Source organism: Vulpes lagopus, chromosome 6 (assembly GCF_018345385.1).
Source record: "Vulpes lagopus strain Blue_001 chromosome 6, ASM1834538v1, whole genome shotgun sequence".
NCBI classification, from domain to species: Eukaryota; Metazoa; Chordata; class Mammalia; order Carnivora; family Canidae; genus Vulpes; species Vulpes lagopus.
The window spans coordinates 116,397,743-116,418,788 of record NC_054829.1 but is presented as its reverse complement, the minus strand read 5'-3'; the positions used below and the strand labels follow the sequence as shown (position 1 = coordinate 116,418,788).

Genomic DNA, 21,046 nt, shown 5'->3' with positions numbered 1-21,046 from the left:
TAGATTGAGAATCCTTCCACAGATATCTTATGAACATATAAGCAAAGTCAATTACATTTTTTCCCTGAGTTTTTATACAATGTTTTGTCTTTGATGACTTTTTTTCTGCAATAGTGTGCCTTTCAAAATTCTATTTAGTTACTTAACCCTCTGTACAACATCCAAGTGCAAACTGGTTACCAGTGCAAACTACAGAGCTAAGTCTTTTTATATTCAAGCCACTGCATTTTTAAAAAATATTTTATTTATTTATTCATGAGAGACACAGAGAGAGAGAGAGAGACAGAGACAACACAGGCAGAAAGAAAAGCAGGCTCCATGCAGGCAGCCCAATGTGGGACTCGAGCCAGAACTCCAGGATCACGCCCTGGGCTGAAGGGAGGCACTAAACCACTGAGCCACCCAGGTGTCCCAAGCCACTGCATTTTATACCAGCTTTAGGATGATAGATCTCAGGTAGCTATGAAAAGTCTCTTTATTTGGAATCCTTAGGCCAAATGTTTTGCTCTCACACACAAGGATGGTGAAATTAACTTTGAGAAATCCACAGCAGTTACACAAACTCAGAATACAGACAAAAATCATGGAACCTGGGGGATTCCTGGGTGACTCGGCAATTTAGCATCTGCCTTCAACCCAGGACGTGATCCTGGAGACCTGGGATCGAGTCCCACATCGGGCTCCCTGCATGGAGCCTGCTTCTCCTTCTGCCTGTGTCTCTGCCTCTCTCCCTGTCTCTCTCTCTCTCTCTCTGTGTCTCTTATGAATAAATAAATAAATAAAATCTTTAAAAAAAAAAAAAAAGAAGCAGCATAGAACCTTCAGAGCCTATGAAATACAATGAGCAAATTCAAGCTAATCATTTGTTCATTCAGGATTGGTCACATGTCCCACACGTAGATTTTAGCATAGCAATCATCTCATAAGACTAATGAGCTCAATGTTTTCTAGACTGAATCTCTAACAATCTGAGATCATTTAAGCTTCTACATGCAGTTAATTATGTCAAAAATACTAAAAGGATTTGTGACATTTCTAGTTTTCTCTTTCACCTCACTGTAAGAGGCATAGCCAGGTCTATAGTTCTCATTGCTACTATATTTTACAGACTTGACTATCTGCTTTTGATACTGCAATTCATTCTTTTTAATAAGTTGTGCCAACAGAATGATTTTAAAAAGAAAGACGATAAAGATCATACTCTATTGTCTATAATGAGCAAGCAGATACCATGAAGAAAACAGGGGACAGAAGCAGTTCCTAATTTCAGGCACACCACTTACTTTCCTACGAAAGTTTACTTGATTCTCATAGAACATGAATAAATAGTTAAATATCATGTGTTCAATAAATGCAGAGATATCTTTCTCTTATAAAATACTCAAATTGTATTAATATTCCAAAAAGAAAAACGTTCCCTTTTGCAAAATCCTCTTACATTTATACATGTCAAAGAAAAAACGATTTGTTGTAGAATCCTACCTGTTGTATCGAGACCCCTTAGTTGCCCATGAACTCGATGAATATTTAACTTGGCTGCAATTTCTTTGCCTTTTTCTGCTCCAGCATTTGATCGGAGAGATCCAGATGACTGAGGCTGCATCTTAGTGGCATGGACATACCTATCAAAATTTGATGTTCTACCGGGTTCTGTATTGTTTGAAGTCTCCTCAACCACACCTCTTTATGGAAAAAGAAAAAGAAAAAGAAAAAAAAAGAAAGAAAAAGAAAAAAAAAACCCATGATGGCTAACATTTAAGTAATACAGTTCATTAAACCATTTAATAAGTAGTTTTTAAAAATTCCACCATTTTAATTAAACCAATATTAATAACAAATTCTTCAGTGTTTATTGAAAAATAGTATGAGTAAAAACAGTAAAACTTTTAAAAACCTACTTTGCTAATTTTTTTAAAGATTTTATTTCTTTAATTGACATATATATAGAGAGAGCACAAGCAGGGGGAGTGGCAGGTAGAGGGAGAGGGAGAGGCAGGCTCCCTGCTAACCAAGGAGCCTGATGTGCTGCTTGATCCCAGGACCCTTGGATAATGACCTGAGCTGAAGGCAGATGCTTAACTGACTGAGCCACCCAGGAGCATCCCCTACTTTGCTAATCTATAGTGGTATTTGAAATTCCAATATCAATTTTGAATTTTAACATTAGAATTTTCAGAAATGTATTAAAATGGTTATGGTTTGCTTTTACATCCAATAAGAAAACTATGGTTTCAATTAATACAATCTTTCTTTACCTGTTCATACGAACTTGCGTAGCAATTCTGTCAAAACACAAAGCTACTAGAGAAACATGAGTCACACTTTTACTAGGAGCTGTACTTGGAGATTCTTCCACGGAGGCTTGTAACAAACATAAGTTTACCTAACACACAAAATGTCACAAATTTCAGGGATAAAGTGAAACATTATCACTTAAACATAAGATACTCAACAAAATTAAAAACTACTGTTAAGAATGGTATATCTATGTGTCTGAGAGTAATGAAGATAAAGCGTATGAACACAGACTCATAAAGTAATCATAATTCAATTGTTATTGGATGGATGTGGAATATTTTAGTAAATACTCCCCAATATTACACTTAAGTAGACTATATTATATTAATTTTTATATTAGATCATTAAAGAAACAAGATATATTTTTTGATATGATAATCTATGCTATCACCATTCAGTTTAAAACATAAAGGATAAAAACCACCAAAATGTTCTCCTCTTACAGGAAAATATTTTAAAATATTAAATTGTTACCTTTGGTATGCTAACATTAGCCTGCAGACCTTTAATTGTTACATTATCTTGCTTCATTATAAGATTTGTCTGTGCTTGTCCTTGGTTAGTTGTTCCTATAGTAGCATGCTCAGTTTTTGTTCCTCTAACATCTTGTTTGGAAGATAGCTGAAGAGATTAAAGTAGAATTGTTATTTCACAGAATTTTCATAATTTCTACATCATCCACAATAGCAACTGGCTTATTCACTCTGTTCCTTTATGCACATCTATATGCCAGCTGCAATCCAGTTTAGGCCCCATACTCTTAAAGTCCAAACCCCAAAAAGCTAGGAAAAATATTGGCAGCTTCAGAGCTGAAAGAAATGATATAAAATAAAGTGAAACCAGTCTATAGAGAAACAGACAGAAAAAAAAATGGCAATAGGTATTATTTTAGAATCACTAATGTATTTATTTGAGAGCATTTATGGGATTTGATAACTGGCTCCTTGTTGACTGGGAATATTTTCAAATTTCTTTTGATGTGTACTCCTCTACCCTAACTGCCTATATATGTTTTGAATAACTGGATCATTAAAAATAGTCTCACTTAACCTTGCCTCTAAAGGGTCTCTAGCCCAAATATGACCCAGATAAATTTGAAAGTCATATGGACAATCACCAGAAGAGCACCAGGATATGACTGTTAAGAAACTGGCTCCATAGCTAGAAATACAGTATAAGTAGATTATCACACACCAGGAGATGATGACTTGATTCACTGAGGTGAGCAAAAATAATCTCAAAAAATTAAGATATAAATTATCTAATCACAGAGAAAAGTCAAAATAACATGCAGTCTTACTTTCTTAGAAAATGAATGTATCAGCCTGAAGAATGCTCATTCACTTAGTTCTTTAGGAAAGGCTTACAATTAAGCTACTTCCAAAATAAAAGAAAAAATAAAGCTACAAATTTAATAAATATTTTATTGCTATTTAATCCATAGTATAGTTATACATAGTAACTCTTAAGGACCCAACAACATATAAAGACTATTTAGAAATGTCCATGTATTCTAATTTAAATGGCTAATAAAATTTTAATACATTCAATTTCCCTCAAGTTCAGATAGCATATACACATGAAGAGTATTCAATTTGCTATACTCATTGAATTAAAAAGTTCTTACATTTTCTGAGAAGGTAGTCTTGCTATTTTGGACAGCCTCCCTGAGGACTTTGGCATGGAGATCATCTACAATTGCAGCTGGATGACGTGTACTAGCACTATGAACCATTGCTTCAATATACCTGAGGCAAGAAAAATAGTAAATGAAAAACTTAAATATCACTTAATACTATGGTCTAGGTTATCTAAACTGTTCCATTATGTTCCATTCTATATTTCATTCCATGGTAGTTTTGTCTCTCTTAATAGACTATAAGCTCCTTGCAGGGGAGAGAAATCTATTACTTCCCCTTTATTTCTTCATTAAGAGATAGCAGTAAGAATGCCAAACATAGTAATTAGTTCCTGGGTGTTCAAACATTTTAAGCTCATCAGCCAATGCAAAAAATGGAAAATATAATGCAATATAACTATTACAATATTGCAATACAATTATTTATGCTGAAAAAGCAGCAAATGATAACAGACCTTTCTGAACATATGTTCATCTTTCCTCAACCAAATTTGCCATCAACATTCTTTTTGAATACATATAACATATACTAATCATATCACATATACTTATCATTTTATAAAATAGTAGTTAAAAATTATATTTTTCAACAAAATTAGTACCTGTCTAAAGCTTCAGCCACCAGAGGAGTCAGAACAATATCAACAGTCCCTTTTACTTCAACTATGGCTGTGGTCCTGGTCTGAGAGACTGGCTGATCCAGGGTCCACTCTTCTGTCAATGTTTCATCATCTGTGTTATCAACACCTTTTTTTTCCAGAGGAGTATATGGTGTACTATACAATTTAATAAGCAAAATACATGTTAAAAAGACCATCAAAAAGAACAGAAGTTAGAGGTTCCTTAAGATGAATGACCACTCAAATGTACATTTATTTAAACTAAAAATTTTGTGGAACTGAACTAGATATTTAATGTCCCAAATGCTTTGCAGAGACAAGTAGGGTACAAAAATGCAAACTGATCAAAGATGGTTAATAGATCAAGTAAGAAAAAAATGTTGATATATTTACTTGATGGGCCTTTTCCAAAATATGAAAACTACAATACTGAATTCTTATTATTTCCTAATTTTGATATGCCAAGTTTGCATAGCTTGCATAGCATGTCTAACAGAAATGCTAGTAACTGCTTATAAATGTTGACAAGTCATTGCTGATCACCAATCAACAGAGTTGATTTTTTTACAGTAATGAATTTTTTAAAAATGTTCCACAACTAATCTTTTTTTTCTTTCATTTTTCCAAGGCCCTGGACAATTCCTGACCCATCATGGTCAATGAAATGTCATTTGTAAGAATGAATTAATAAAAATGAGAAGCTATAAAAAAAAATGAAATAAGATAAAATGCAAGGCCAATTATTTATTGTTTATAAGAAATGCACTTTAGGTATAAATACCACAAATAGTTTGAAAGTAAAAAAAAAAAAAATAATAATGGAAAAAGATACTCCATGAATACATATGTATCACTAAGCCTAAGAAACTGGAGGTGGCTGGATTAATATCAAAGTTGGCTTAAAGAACAGAATTACTACAGGACCTAAGGAAGAAACTATTGTAATGATAAAAGGATATAAGCAGACATAACAGTGTACAAAATCTACTATGAGTTTCAAAATGCATTAAAAAACTGATTAAAAAGAATATTAAAAAGAACTGAAGGCAGAAATACATAAATCAACAAATAAATTAACAACTTTAGTTAGGCTTAACTACTTTCCCAGCAACCAATAAAAATATGAACAAACCAGTACGTTTATAGAATAAACACCATCCACCAACTCCTCCATGTGTAGAATACTACTCCATCCAACAACCACAGAAAACACTTTTCTTTGTACTGCTTGTTGGAACACTCACCAATACAGACTATAAGCTGGGGTACAAAACAAGTATCAACAAAATGTAAAGATCGAAATCAAAAAGAACATATAATATGATTACAAAATGAAATTAGAAATTAAAAACAAAGTGATATCTTTTGAAATTCTGAAATATGCGGAAATTAACCATTGCGTTTCTAAATAAACCATAGTTCCAAGAATTAAATTATAAGGGAAAATTTTTAAATAAATAAATAAAGTTTATAGTCAAGTAAATAATGGTTATTTCTCAGAATAAACTCTACACATCTAATAACCAAGAAAGACTTAAAAATATTAAACTTAATATTAATATAATAACTTAAACTTCAAAATATGTAATCTCTACTTACTTCGAAGTTGATCCTGAAAGTTGCATTCCTCTGTCTAGTAAAGAATTAGCTGTGAGTCCCTGTTTGATAACCTAAAATAATAAAATATTACTCACATTTTAGAATTTTAATGTTAATTGTTCTCTTATTTTATGCTATCAAATGGTATTTGTGAGTATCCAGATTACCTTGTTAATATGACTTTGTATGTACAATAAAAATACTTAACAGACAGTGGGTACCTGGGTGGCTCAATTGGCTGATCACCAAACTCTTGGTTTCAGCTCAGATCATGATCTCAGGATCGCGAGATCAAGTCAGGCTCTGGACTCAGCATGGAGTCTGCTTGGGATTCTTGCTCTCCCTGTCTGCCCCTCCACCCATTTGCACTCTCTCTCTCTCTCTCTCTCTAAGAAATAAATCTTTAAAATATACTTAATAGACAAATGAGAAAATCGTATAAAATAGGCATTTCATTGTCTGATTATCCAGACAAATGACGGGGCAGAGCGGGGAGGATTCCACAGTGAAGGTAAAAGACTATTCAACTAAGGCTTAAAAATAAATGCTACAAATGTCTTTCCTCCAGAATTCCTTATCTTTTCTTAAACTAATTTTAGAATCGTCTCCTGGCACAATCCACTTTTAAATGGGAAAGAATCCCCCAGAAACATTAAGTTATAGGAAAAACTAACTTGTATATCCATAAAAGATAACAAATCAAATAATGTGTGTGATTATTCATACTAAATAATCCTTTTAGATGCTAGTCAGTTATTCAGATTTAATAGAGAAAAATAACTTTCTTACCACCTATATTCTATTTTGAAATCATCTAAAGATAGGAATTCCTTCCTTGACTTATTTACCTCAGAAATTTGACTGACTAATCAAACTAGAAAATTTATGGAAAATACTAAAATAGTTCTAACCTCTTAGGTACAATTCTGTATTGGAAGTACTATTGAGTTTTATACTGGAAAATTCATATGCTAACATATTTTCACATGGAATAGAGAACATTTTGAAATTGTATGGGCACTTTATCTTGGGCAAGAATTGGCACAACCTTAAAACCAAAACTTTGGGGGTACTGAGTGGCTCAGTCAGTTAAGTGTCTGCCTTTGGCTCAGGTCATGATCTTGGGGTCTTGGGATTGAGGCCCATGTGGACTACCCCCTTGGCAGGAAGTCTGCTTGTCCCTCTCTCTCTGTCCCTCCCCTGCTCATGCTCTCTCTGCCTGCCTCTCTCAAACATATAAATAAAATCTTTAAAAAAACCCACCAAACCAAAACTTTGTCACTAATGTTTCTTCATTCAACACACATTGCTCAGTGTGTGTGTGTGTGTGTGTGTGTGTGTGTGTGTGTATATATATATATATATATATATATATATATATATACATTCCAACTCCATTTATCACACTTCCAGCCCTATTATCTCTTATACAGATTGATGCAGCAGCTTCCTGAGTAATCATCCCACTTCTTCTGCTTTATGATAATTCAATTCTATTCAGTAGTCAAAGTACACGAGATCACGTTTCCTTAAAGCTCTCACAAGTTTCCTAATGAAATTTCAATGAAATTATAACTACTGATACCATGGTCTATAAGTCCTTAATGATCTGGTCCTTGTTTGAGTCTCTACTCTCAAAATGAGCAGTCTCCCTGCTAACTTACCGTCTTATGTGCAGACTTCTTTCCCACTTTAGAATTTTAGCAAGGCTCATGCCTATGCCTAAGTCTTCCCATCATCAATTCCTTCTCATAATTTAAATTTCAGTTTAAATATTACCTCCTCAGATAGACCTTTCATGTCAATACAATATATATAGCTCCACCTCCCATTATTCTCTATCCCAGCATCTTTGGATTATCTTCTTAAGTAAGACTCTTCTCAACTTGTAATCATATACTTACCTGTTTAACTATTAACTGTCTCCCACATCTAAACTCTAAGTCCTATGTCCATTTTCCTTATTACTGTATAAAAATGCCTGACACACAGTATATAATAAATATCTGAATTAAGAATGAATAAACATTTAGACATTTTACATATGTGTGTGTTTATGTAAATATATACCACATAAGATTCCTAAACAGTTAATCAGTTCCATAACATTTTACCTGTTTAATTTTGTTCTTAAAATCATAAAAAATTCTCTCATAAATGTATAATTTCATAAAAATAGTTTTCATATTGGCTATTATCCCTCAATTTATTTTGAAGTATTTTTAGTTTTCCTTTAAGAAGCTATTTACAGGGCAGCCTGGGTAGCTCAATGGTTTAGTGCCACCTTTAGCCCAGGGCGTGATCCTGGGGGCCCGGGGTCAAGTCCCATGTTGGGCTTCCTATATGGAGCCTGCTTCTCCCTCTGCCTGTGTTTCTGCCTCTCTCTCTCTCTCTCTGTCTCCCATGAATAAATAAATAAAATCTTTTTAAAAAAAGAAGCTATTTACGGAATTCATTAGAAAAGGACAAACATTATATGGTTTCACTCAAACATGGAGTATAAAAAATAGTGAAAGGGATTAAAGGGGAAAGGAGAGAAAATGAGTGAGAAAAATCAGAGAGGGTGACAGAACATGAGAGACTCCTAATTCTGGGAAACGAACAGGGGGTAGTGGAAGGGGAGGTGGGTGGGGGGATGGGGTGACTGGGTGATGGGCATTGAGGAGAGCACTGAACAGGATGAGCACTGGGTGTTATACTATATGTTGGCAAATCGAACTCCAATAAAAAATATACAAAAAAAAAGGATAATAATCAATTCCTGCTAAATTATAAGATCTCAAGTGTCCAGTGCGTGGGATTTGCACAGCAGCAGTTACAGATTAATAGTAGAAAGAATACCAGCTATTAAAATCAGTTCCAAAATTTTTTTAAGACAAAAATTTGAATTCAGACTTGATCCTAATCTTAGCATGATGTAGACAGAGACTATATGTTAATTGATTAACATTGTGACAATCAAGTTGAGAAGCTTAGACTTATAATACTCATCAATAACTCTGAGATTTATTGTCATACTTGAAGCCATGACTTCAGAAGTTCTTTCAGAGAGTAGTTAAAATAACCGATAATGTTGGAAACATCTGAAAAATTGATTTATCTAAGTAAACATATCAGCAGAAACTAATGATTTGGCTTATACCTTAAAAGTTGGAACAGAAAGCTGTTCAAATGATGATGAACTTTCTTCACTGGTTGGAGTATCCAGATCGAGGGGACGATGCAGTGAGGACTTAGAAGTTCTTTTGTTAGTAGGGTGCTTCACTGACCAATTAATTACCTGGAACTGAGTAAGGTAAGTCTGATAACAATTCATCACAGGTTGTTGAGAAGTAATCTGTTCACTCTCTACTGTTTTCTCAACCTCTACAACATATGGATGTTCTATAATGTCATCTTCTCCACCTAGTGCAGAAACAAATGAAGCCTGAGAAGGATGAGTTTTGAATGGCAGAGTTCGGGGATCCTGAATGCTTTCTGCATGGCCAGTAAGTGGTCCTTCCACACTGTGATATATGGAACCTCTACTGTAGTCAATCTGTTGTGTTTGCTTTTTCTTCTTTTTTCTACCTGGGTAAGTTCCAGGGCCTTCATCACTGCTAATAGGCTCAAATTCTTCAGCTGCAGAAAAGTAGGCTTCACTATCAGCCATCGACATGCTGGAATCCATTGATCGATATTGATGAAATGAATTGGAGTCTGCTGATGGTGTGTATGGAAATGAACCAAAACTCCTTCTCTGCTTTGGTGAGTCTAGTACATTTTCATCACTTCGGGAGACATCACTACTAAACTGGACTCCAACTGTAACAGGCTGTTTGTCCCCATAAAAAGCAGCAGTAAGGCTTTTAGTACTCCCAAGTCGAGTGGAACATACAGAGGCTTGTCGTTTCAAGGGAGATCTCAGAGGAGACTGACCTACTGATTTTTCCTGAGTATTAGGAGACACGGGGCTGTTTCCTGAAATTTCTGGAGGCATACTAAAATGCAAAGCAAAGCTATTACCATTTACTGTACATCACATAATTTAAGTGTAAATACAAGTACTTATAAAATCTTTTTAGTAATTTTAATCATTTACTTTACAAATAAAGGAAAATCTAAAATTTTACAATGAGATATCCATACAAAGTAGCAAAGCAGCACAATGTGTTCATATCCCATGTAGATCCAAAAAAACTGAGGCAGCTTACAATATAATAAAAACTTTACCCCAAAGTATAATCTTCTATCCATAATTCATGGACACTAATGCATTTATGACTATTTTTTATATCCTTTAAAAGTGTGTCCAACAAAATATACCAGGTCTTCAATTAAATGAGAGGGATGAAGGAGATGAAGAAGTTATAGTTAACCCCACTATCACTACCTTCAGCAACTGATGCCAGTGCCATTTACTGAGGCAGAACAAGTTGAGCATGAGAGGTACAAGGTCATTTTTTATAGGTTGAGTTTGAGGTCTCCATGAAACATACAAGTAGAAATATCAAAAGGTAGCTGAGCCCACAGGCACAGAAGTTATGGCTGGGGTTTTACATTTAAAAGATGTTGGCCACAGATCATAATTAAAGGCAAACCATTATTGAGACTGTCTAAGGAAGAGTGAGTGGAGATAAAGGTACAGAGCAGAGTCCTTAGCATTCATAAGATTTATGAATCTCCAATCACTCATAGAGTGAGTGGAGATAAAGGTACAGAGCAGAGTCCTTATCATTCATAAGATTTAACAAATGGCGGGCTGTGAAAAGAAGAAAAAGAAGAAATGGAGAGAAAAATGGAAGACATGGAAATATGAAATAAATAACAAGAAATAGGGCAGCCTGGGTGGCTCAGCGGTTTGGCGCCTGCCTTCAGCCTAGGGCCTGATCCTGGAGACCCAGAATCGAGTACCACATCGAGCTCCCTGCATGGAGCCTGCTTCTCCCTCTGCCTGTGTCTCTGCCTCTCTCTCTCTCTCTCTCTCTCTGTGTGTCTCTCACGAATAAAATCTTTAAAAAAAAATAAAAAGGAAATAAGAAATAGCCAAGGAGGATGGAGGAAAATCTGAAATTTTCATATCTGTGGGATGACAAGAAATATTAATTTTCACTATATTTTTCTGCATTTTCCTATTTCTGGAATGAATACATGTATTAATTTTGTAATTAGTTCTAGCAATCTGGGGGTGGAGGCTTTTGGGTTTTCTATGTAGAGTATCATGTCATCGGCGAAGAGGGAGAGTTTGACTTCTTCTTTGCCAATTTGAATGCCTTTAATGTCTTTTTGTTGTCTGATTGCTGAGGCGAGGACTTCCAGAACTATGTTGAACAGCAGTGGTGAGAGTGGACATCCCTGTCTTGTTCCTGATCTTAGGGGAAAGGCTCCCAGTGCTTCCCCATTGAGAATGATATTTGCTGTGGGCTTTTCGTAGATGGCTTTTAAGATGTCGAGGAAAGTTCCCTCTATCCCAACACTCTGAAGGGTTTTGATCAGGAATGGATGCTGTATTTTGTCAAATGCTTTCTCTGCATCTAATGAGAGTATCATATGGTTCTTGGTTTTTTCAATAAATGGTGCTGGGAAAATTGGACATCCACATGCAGAAGAATGAAACTGGACCACTCTCTTTCACCATACACAAAGATAAACTCAAAATGGATGAGAGATCTAAATGTGAGACAAGATTCCATCAAAATCCTAGAGGAGAACACAGGCAACACCCTTTTTGAACTTGGCCACAGTAACTTCTTGCAAGATACATCCACGAAGGCAAAAGAAACAAAAGCAAAAATGAACTATTGGGACTTCATCAAGATAAGAAGCTTTTGCACAGCAAAGGATACAGTCAACAAAACTAAAAGACAACCTACAGAATGGGAGAAGATATTTGCAAATGACATATCAGATAAAGGGCTAGTTTCCAAAATCTATAAAGAACTTATTAAACTCAACACCAAAGAAACAAACAATCCAATCATGAAATGGGCAAAAGACATGAAGAGAAATCTCACAGAGGAAGACATGGACATGGCCAACATGCACATGAGAAAATGCTCTGCATCACTTGCCATCAGGGAAATACAAATCAAAACCACAATGAGATACCACCTCACACCAGTGAGAATGGGGAAAATTAACAAGGCAGGAAACAACAAATGTTGGAGAGGATGCGGAGAAAAGGGAACCCTCTTACACTGTTGGTGGGAATGTGAACTGGTGCAGCCACTCTGGAAAACTGTGTGGAGGTTCCTCAAAGAGTTAAAAATAGACCTGCCCTACGACCCAGCAATTGCACTGTTGGGGATTTACCCCAAAGATTCAGATGCAATGAAACGTCGGGACACCTGCACCCCGATGTTTCTATCAGCAATGGCCACAATAGCCAAACTGTGGAAGGAACCTCGGTGTCCATCGAAAGATGAATGGATAAAGAAGATGTGGTTTATGTATACAATGGAATATTACTCAGCAATTAGAAACGACAAATACCCACCATTTGCTTCAACGTGGATGGAACTGGAGGGTATTATGCTGAGTGAAATAAGTCAATCGGAGAAGGACAAACAGTGTATGTTCTCATTCATTTGGGGAATATGAATAATAGTGAAAGGGAATATAAAGGAAGGGAAAAGAAATGTTGGGAAATATCAGGAAGGGAGACAGAACATAAAGACTCCTAACTCGGGGAAACGAACTAGGGGTGGTGGAAGGGGAGGAGGGCGGGTGTTGGAGGGGAATGGGTGACGGGCACTGAGGTGGACACTTGACGGGATGAGCACTGGGTGTTTTTCTGTATGTTGGTAAATTAAACACCAATAAAAGTTAATTAAAAAAAAAAAAAAATTTGTAATTAGCAAGACAGCAAACAGACATTTAAAAATATGTTCAGAGGAGAAAAGAATTTTCTATAGTGGTTGAGTTGGGAGGAAAAAAGTTTTTCTTGCCAAAATTTTAAGTAATTATAATTTTATCATAATTTCTAATCTAATCTAGTTTCTAACTCTAATTGAATACTGACCTTACTTGGACGTCATCTCTTTTTGCACTATGCAAGAACTCTTTTTGAACCACATGGTCATCAGCAACAGAAGAGGGACTTTCCTTTTCTCCAGCCAATAAAGGCTGTGCAGCACTAGAACTACTATTCTCTTCTGAGGAAGAGGATGAGCTATGAGATCTTAATGGTACTTGAAGACTAAGGTGCTGAGTTTTTCTTTCTACTTCTATTCCCACTGGTTTGTTTTCCCATTCTTTTCTCTTTATGCCATTAACATTACCTGAATAAATAAACAAAAATGCAGGTTATATGAACATAATAATTTCAAAAGCAATTTATGAAAAATAAGAGCATTTAATCCATTTCCCTGTTTTCATAAATATAACCATTTTTTTAAAGCACAAGTGTCCAATTTCACATAGCAATATACTAAACACTACAGAAAGATATCCACATTAAGTGTGGATCCAGAGTCCATAAACAGTGATTTTTTTCTTATTCTTTTAAACTTTATTTGAAAATTTTCAAACTTAAAGAAAACTTTAAAGAATACAAAATCATCAAATATCTCTTACTCAGAATTACCTATTTTAAACATTTTGCCATATTTGCTCTAATACATATAATATATATATAAAACTTTTCAAACTGAGAGTAATTTGCAGACATAGCAACCTTTTACCCTAGACAGTTTAATGCTTATTTCTGAGGAATAATACATAATCACTATATATAACTACCAACTTGGTAAATGTAATATTTATACAATACTGTTATCTAATCTACCATGTGCTTTCCAATTTTCTCAATTGACCCAATGATGTTCCTTAAACATCATTGTTTAAGAGGCTGCTTAAAGCACCTCTGCCCTTTCCAGGGCAAGATTCAATCTAGGATCATATATTACTGCATTCAGTTGTCATGTATTCTTTAGTGTGGAGCATTTCCTCAGCCTTTTATAAGAGCCCTGTGATGTGTTACATAAATTGGAGGCGGAGGGAATGAAGAGAGAGTCCTAAACTGCTTAGATCAAAACAAAAAACAAAAAACCTCCTGCCCAGTTTTCTCCAGCCATCCCTGTGTTACCCAAGAAAAAGGAACCTGCTAGTAGAAGAAAACACCTCTCCATGCAGAATACAGTTCTATATGGAATTTAAGGTGTAAGAAGACTTAAGAACTTAAAATAAGTAATATTATTCACTTCCACTACCACAAATGAAAGAATCAACAATAAATGTCTAAAGAAAAATGGATTTAATTTACTTCTAAGTGGTAGGAAACTAGTGGTCACGGACCTGCCAAGGAAGTCCAAGTTCTTCCATGTGCCCTCCTTGATTCTATCCTAACACTGCACATCTATACTTGGCTCCTGGAAACCTCAACAATCAGAAATCATATACTTACATAGGGGTTAATTCTAGAGCAAACTTATAGTGATTTGTGAATTACAGCTAACTCCTGAAAGAATCAACAGGAGATGCAACCTCTATTGTACATTATAAGAGTTATAATGAGCTTTGCCTTATTCAGTTAGAGAATTTGCTTTTTTTCCCTCTTTAATAAGGGGGAAATTCCCTGTAGATTTTCTTCCTCTCCTTTGTGATGGTTAAACTTTGATCTGCAGATCAGAAAATCAAGCAGTGTTTATAATTAGTGTCAGCTATAGTATGGTAGAAAGAACACTGAAATGGCTTTGATGGCCCTGATTCTAGTTTCTGCTTAGCCATTTGATTTTGTGCAACTCCGTCTCACTGATGAGCCTCACTTTCTTCACTACAAACACAAAAAATACAGAACACATATGGTAGCTTGAAAATTAAAGGAGGAAATGCCTGTGAAAAACTTTAAAAACAATTATTATTCAAACGTAAGAAATTAATATTGTAAGAAAAATGATCAATTTTATTTAGCATTTTTCCTATCTTTAAATGTCAAGAAGTTTTGATGTTTGCAGATTTTATAGGATAATCTACTCTTATTCTAGATAAAACTGCTGAAGTCAAACAACCTTAAATGAGATGTACATACTTATATATTAATATTTAGTGAAAAATCATTAAAGCAAGAATTTGGTATATGTAGTCCAGCTCTTTCTCCTAAGAGCTCCTTATCCATGGCAAATTAATGAACTTTTAAAGTTAAAACTACTACTTTCCTACCTCTTTGTCTACTGACAAAAGACAGTGCTATTAATGTTTTTTAATAGATCCAGGGAAAAAGGCTTGATATTGGTAAAATATCAAGAGTTTTCTACATTTCACTTCTTGAGAGCATGACAACTTAAGCAGTAAATACCGCACTTAATTGTAGGAACACACAACTAAAAAACCCAAAGGAAAATCCATTTCTGAAGTCTTCAGAGAAAAAACACTAGATAAATCTAAATCTAATAAATTTAAAGCCACCATTTACTGCTCATACCACACTTATGTATTTGCAATGTTATCCTACAGGGTCTAAGGAAAGGCCACATTTCTCTTCTAGACATATTCCATTTTAGTGAATATCTTGCAAAATAGTTGGTAATATGAGGACCAATAGTATAAACTACTACTGATAAGTTTTCCTATAAAAGAAAACTGGTAAAATAACTGCTACCTTGAAGCACAGCTATTCTTAAGTAAATATCTAGAAGCTGAGGTCTAGGAGAAAAGGGATATATAAAGAAATACTCGGAATAAGCTTGGCTAGGAAAATCAACAATGTCAACAATAGATCTGAAGGGTAGACCTATTTTTTGCCTTGTGGAACCATAACTCACTAGTCTTCTCTGGCTTTAGATAAATCACCTGCAAAACAAAGGGAGATTATACTGAATCCTACCTACAAGACTGCTCAAAAAATTGAGTTGAACAAAATCACACCAAACTTCTCTAAGAATGGCATAAGGATAAAGATTAAAAAGATTAGCACAAGTAACAAAACAACACATTACCATCTACAATTTTGGGAATTTCTTTAGTAATAATCCATTCTCCAGGCTGTAGCAGAGACTGTCCATAATACATATCAGACTCTGCACTCGTGCTTGAAAATGCAGAACTACTGGAAGGTGTCAACTCTTCAAGTTTGAAGAAATCTAGGCCAGTTACCGTGCCACCAAAGAATCTGCAGCCCCCAAGACAACCACACTTGTTCCTACACCTCTTATTCTTCAGAGTATCATCTGGCCACAAAAACCACAACCTAAATAGAACCCAAAACAAAACAACAACAAAAACTCATTAAGAAATAAACTTTTTGGCAGATAATTAATGAAAAATAAGTTAATTGTTAATATTTTTAAAAGACAAGGTAAATACAAACACAGAATTTTTTTTTTTTTTACTGTGGAATGTCTTTTTAAACATTTTGTCTTTCTAAAATAAATAAATAAATAAACTTTTAAAAAGGGGCACCTGGGTGACTCCGTGGTTGAGCATCTGCCTTTGGTGCAGATCATGATCCCAGGGTCCTGGGATCAAGTCCCTTATCAGGCTCCCTATGGGAAGTCTGCTTCTCCCTTTGCCTATGTCTCTGCCTCTCTCTGTGTGTCTCTCATGAATGAATGAATGAATGAATGAATGAATAAAAACTATTTTGTCTTAAAAAAAATAGTCTCACCAAGATGAAAGGAAAATAAGTAGGAACAGAGAGAGAGATATACCATATATTAAAAAAAAAGAATTAGGGATCCCTGGGTGGCGCAGCGGTTTGGCGCCTGCCTTTGGCCCAGGGCGCGATCCTGGAGACCCGGGATCGAATCCCACATCAGGCTCCCGGTGCATGGAGCCTGCTTCTCCCTCCGCCTGTGTCTCTGCCTCTCTCTCCCTCTCTCTGTGACTATCATAAATAAATAAAAAATTAAAAAAAAAAAAATTAAAAAAAAAAAAAAAAAGAATTAGAAGAAATATAAAGATCAGACATTTAAATCCAATTTTAAAATAGTAGTAAATATTCTCAAAAGGACTAAAAATTTTAAATATTAATGTAAGAAATGGCCAAACCTATCTGATACAGATTACACTAAATAGATAATTTATAATCTTTAGCATTTCAGACCATATTTCACATGGAAAATTCACCAAAATACTATAAATGTGGGGCAAATAAGAAATTATTTCTCAATAAAACCAAAATAATGCATTCTATATTTTAGAGAGAAAGACTAATAGTTTTATAGTAAGAACTCTAACTGAAGTATTAAGACAATAGGAGAAAGTGTGTGTAAAATTCTTTAGGTTCTGTGAGTAATCCATACAAAAGCCTGTCAGTATTGTAACTCTCTTCCTTTCTTAAAAAAAATAATATATAATACAAATATGGGAGATATATATTTACTTCTCTTTAAATAATAAAATCACCTCATCTTAACAGTCTACTTTTCTAAGTACTTTCACATGCATTATCTCATTGGATTCTTGGGGCCCTCACAGGAAGACAGAATTGGTATTATCATTTTCATTTTATATTCACTCATTTATATTTCTTGAGCATATTTATATGTGCCTAGTATTGTGCTAGGTGAAACTGACACGGTCTTATCCAGATGAAGTACAAAGGCAAAGACAAGCCACAAACAAAATATCCAATCATAAATTATACTGAGTGCTATTGGGTAAAGAAAATAAAACAAAGAAACAAAAAACCAAGGTGTTTTGACAAGGAAAAAGGAATCTTTCAAAAAAGATTTCAGATGTGAAAGATGAGACAAAATATATCAAGATAGAAGTGGAACATCAGTCTAGAGGACAGAAGGAAAAGTATGTGAGAAAGATTTAGGATTAGCGAGAATTTGACATATTACTTCATCTAAATGTTATCAAATTCAAATCACTTCTCTATTTTAAAGTATTAAGATTCAGTCACTCAGCAAACTATTTTAATCACTATCAAAATAAAAGATCTTACGTATTCTACACACTTTTTTACCTCATTTGTATAGCAAAAAGCTTAGCAAAATGCATGAATTTGCATTCATCTAGACATGGGTTCAAATTCCAGCTGTGCCACTTCATAACAACTCTAGGACCCTGGACAAGTTAGTTAACATTTCTGAGCCTCAGTTTCCTCAACTCTAAAATTATGGTCTGATACAACTAATAAGACTATTTTAAAGACTGAATGATATAACATATGTAAAGCAACTGATATAAAATCTGGAATTGGGCAGCCCCGGTGGCACAGCGGTTTGGCGCCACTTGCAGCCTGGGGTGTGATCCTGGAGACCCGGGATAGAGTCCCACATCAGGCTCCCTGCATGGAGCCTGCTTCCCCCTCTGCCTGTGTCTCTGCTTCTCTGTCTATGAATAAATAAATAAAATCTTTAAAAAATAATAATAAAATAAAATATGAAATATAGGAATTGCGTAACAAATGTAAGCTTCCCTTCCCCATTCTTATTACAATCCAATGCTCTAGTTCTAGCTTGCATTAGAATCACCTGGAAGGCTTATTGTACTATGCAGAGCAGAGCTGCAGCTATCGCCAGAGTGTCTGACTGAGGTCTAGTAAGGCTTGGTCATGAAAATTTCTAAGAAGTTCCAAGGAGACACTTGTGGTGGTGGTTTGGGAACCATACTTTTCAAAAACACTAATCTAAAGAAACTAATGACCTGTATGTTCAGTAACTTTTCCAATTACATCAAAAAAGAATATACATAGGCCCCAAAACTCCTGGGAATCCAACATGCACAAAGGCAACCAAAGCTAAAGTCAATGAGTTACTATGTTAGGAGAAGCAACTCCCAATATGCCCCAAACATCTCTACCTGTTCTTGCTGGCTATGTCAAGAATGCAAAGTCCTGACCAGGCCATTGCTCAGGATTGTGCTGGCAGCAAACAACCTTAAGAGGTAAGGTACTGTCTCACCCTAGAAAAAAGTAGGTTTGCCTCCACTTACGTAGAATCCCTAAGTTCGATATTCCTCTTCTATAATGCATTCCACTATGTGTAGTCATACACCATGGGCCTTTTGTGTCACCTCCAAAGGATTCATTGATGGGGTACCAGATACAGCAAATAAAAATAAATTTTACCTATGCAACATATGAGACAATATGACACACCTATACTAAAAAGTTATTTCTTGTTTATCTGAAATTCAGATTTCATTAGGCATCCTATATTTCATCTGGCAACCCTACTGGGAGGGCACAGGGAACCAATGCAAACACTCAAGACTCTGGTTAGTGCTTTGGTTGTAATAGAGTCCTTTGTATCTGACCAGGAGTTTTGTGTTTTCTGCCAGCACCCATGAAATTGCGGCAGGCTAACTTGTTAGCTTGCAGGTAGGATAAAATCCCACTCTTCATAATTATTAACCAAGCCAATCTCAATGGTTGGATTTATTTGAACACTTAGAACTTGAAATGTGGTGCCACCTCCTTAGCTTCATCAGCACCTTGTTCTACCATCTGGCCTAATTAGACACAGGTACTTTCTTCATAGTAACTGGCTTCCTGAGCAATAACTAACAAAGAAACTAAAGTTTTAAAAAATATTATTCTCCATGCATGAGCTTCCATACTCAGATTTACAAGATGTCAGGATCTTAAAGTAACTTAAAAAATTCATGTAATCTCAATAAAAACCTCAAAAAATTTTAAAACTAGAATAATAGTTCTTTTGGGAAATTAATAGATTAAAATACCTAAACGGTGCAATGATAAAATAAATGTGTATTATGTATAAATTTTTACCTCTGCATTTGAATACATATTCACAAAAAAACTCTATTTACACCTGGATTGGATTAATACAAATATACCATATAAAATCCAGATAGCGGGGCACCTAGGTGGTTCAGTTGTTTAAGCATCCAACTCTTTATTTTAGCTCAGTTCTCATGAACTTAGGGGTCATGAGACTGAGCTCTACTTCAGGCTCTGTGCTGAGCCTGCTTAAGATTCTCTCTTTACTTCTGCCCCTGCACGTGTATGCATGCATGTACTCTCTCATTCTTGCGCTCTCTAAAACAAAACAAAACAACCCCCACCCCGAAACAGAGTTTATGTTAATACAACAAAAAGGAATAGAAAAAGAAAAAGAAAAAGAAATAATAGATGCCATGTGATTACTAGCAAAAGAAATATTTTCTCAAATTAGTACAAGAAATCACAAAGGCTAAAAACTGACATGTTTGGATATACAATATTAAAGTTCATATGTAAGATTTAAAAAATTTAAAAATGAAACAAATTGCAAAATATTAGCAACAGGGACTGCTAAAAGGATGGTAATTTATAAAGAACTCTTAAAAATTGGTAAGAAAACATCAATATGCCAATAAGTAAATATACGTAGAATAACAATATGCAGTTCACAAATGAGGAAATAAAAACCAGTAAGTACATGAAAAAAGTCTTAATTTCAGATATAAAGAAGTGCAAAATAAAACAGAGATATCACCTTACAGTTATAATAAAACACAAAAAGCAGCAAAGATGCGGTGAGACAAAAAAAAAAAAAAAAGCCACTGAGAATATAAGTGAAATAATCTTCCTGAGAATTTCAGAATGCCTATCAAAAGGCTCAGTTTTTAGCACAGTCACATTCTCTTCTAAGGAAACTATTTAAAGGGAATTTAAAGAACATGTGGGAAAAGATTTTATGTACAAAAAATGTTCCTCTTACTATTATTTACAATGACAAATTTTGAAACACTAGCTATGTATTTAATATAATGAGGGCAATTGCTAAATAAAGCACAATATATCTTTTTGATGGTATATTATATCTTTTGTTTGAAAGGAAATTTACAAAATTTTTTATCATATGGGGGCAGGTGCTTAGGATACACATAGTTTTTCTTTTTCTTTTTTTTTTTTTTTAGATTTTATTTATTCATGTGAGAGACAGAGAGAGAGGCAGAGACAAAAGCAGAGGGAGAAGCAGGCTCCATGCAAAGAGCCCAACACAGGACTCGATCC

General features: G+C 34.9%; 1 protein-coding gene across 6 annotated transcripts in view; it reads right to left on the bottom strand.

The window, feature by feature from the left end:
- KIAA1109 (KIAA1109 ortholog) overlaps positions 1 to 21,046 on the bottom strand; it is a 211,643-nt gene that overhangs the window by 102,427 nt on the left and 88,170 nt on the right. For all 6 annotated transcript variants that reach the window (XM_041758126.1, XM_041758130.1, XM_041758131.1 and 3 more), the window contains exons 27-35: positions 16,071 to 16,321; positions 13,157 to 13,415; positions 9,299 to 10,136; positions 6,157 to 6,227; positions 4,540 to 4,713; positions 3,926 to 4,046; positions 2,773 to 2,919; positions 2,256 to 2,383; positions 1,483 to 1,682 (exon numbers count right to left, since the gene is read on the bottom strand). In XM_041758126.1, the coding sequence (XP_041614060.1) occupies positions 1,483 to 1,682; positions 2,256 to 2,383; positions 2,773 to 2,919; positions 3,926 to 4,046; positions 4,540 to 4,713; positions 6,157 to 6,227; positions 9,299 to 10,136; positions 13,157 to 13,415; positions 16,071 to 16,321 (2,189 nt within the window). The remainder of the gene's footprint in view (positions 1 to 1,482; positions 1,683 to 2,255; positions 2,384 to 2,772; positions 2,920 to 3,925; positions 4,047 to 4,539; positions 4,714 to 6,156; positions 6,228 to 9,298; positions 10,137 to 13,156; positions 13,416 to 16,070; positions 16,322 to 21,046) is intronic.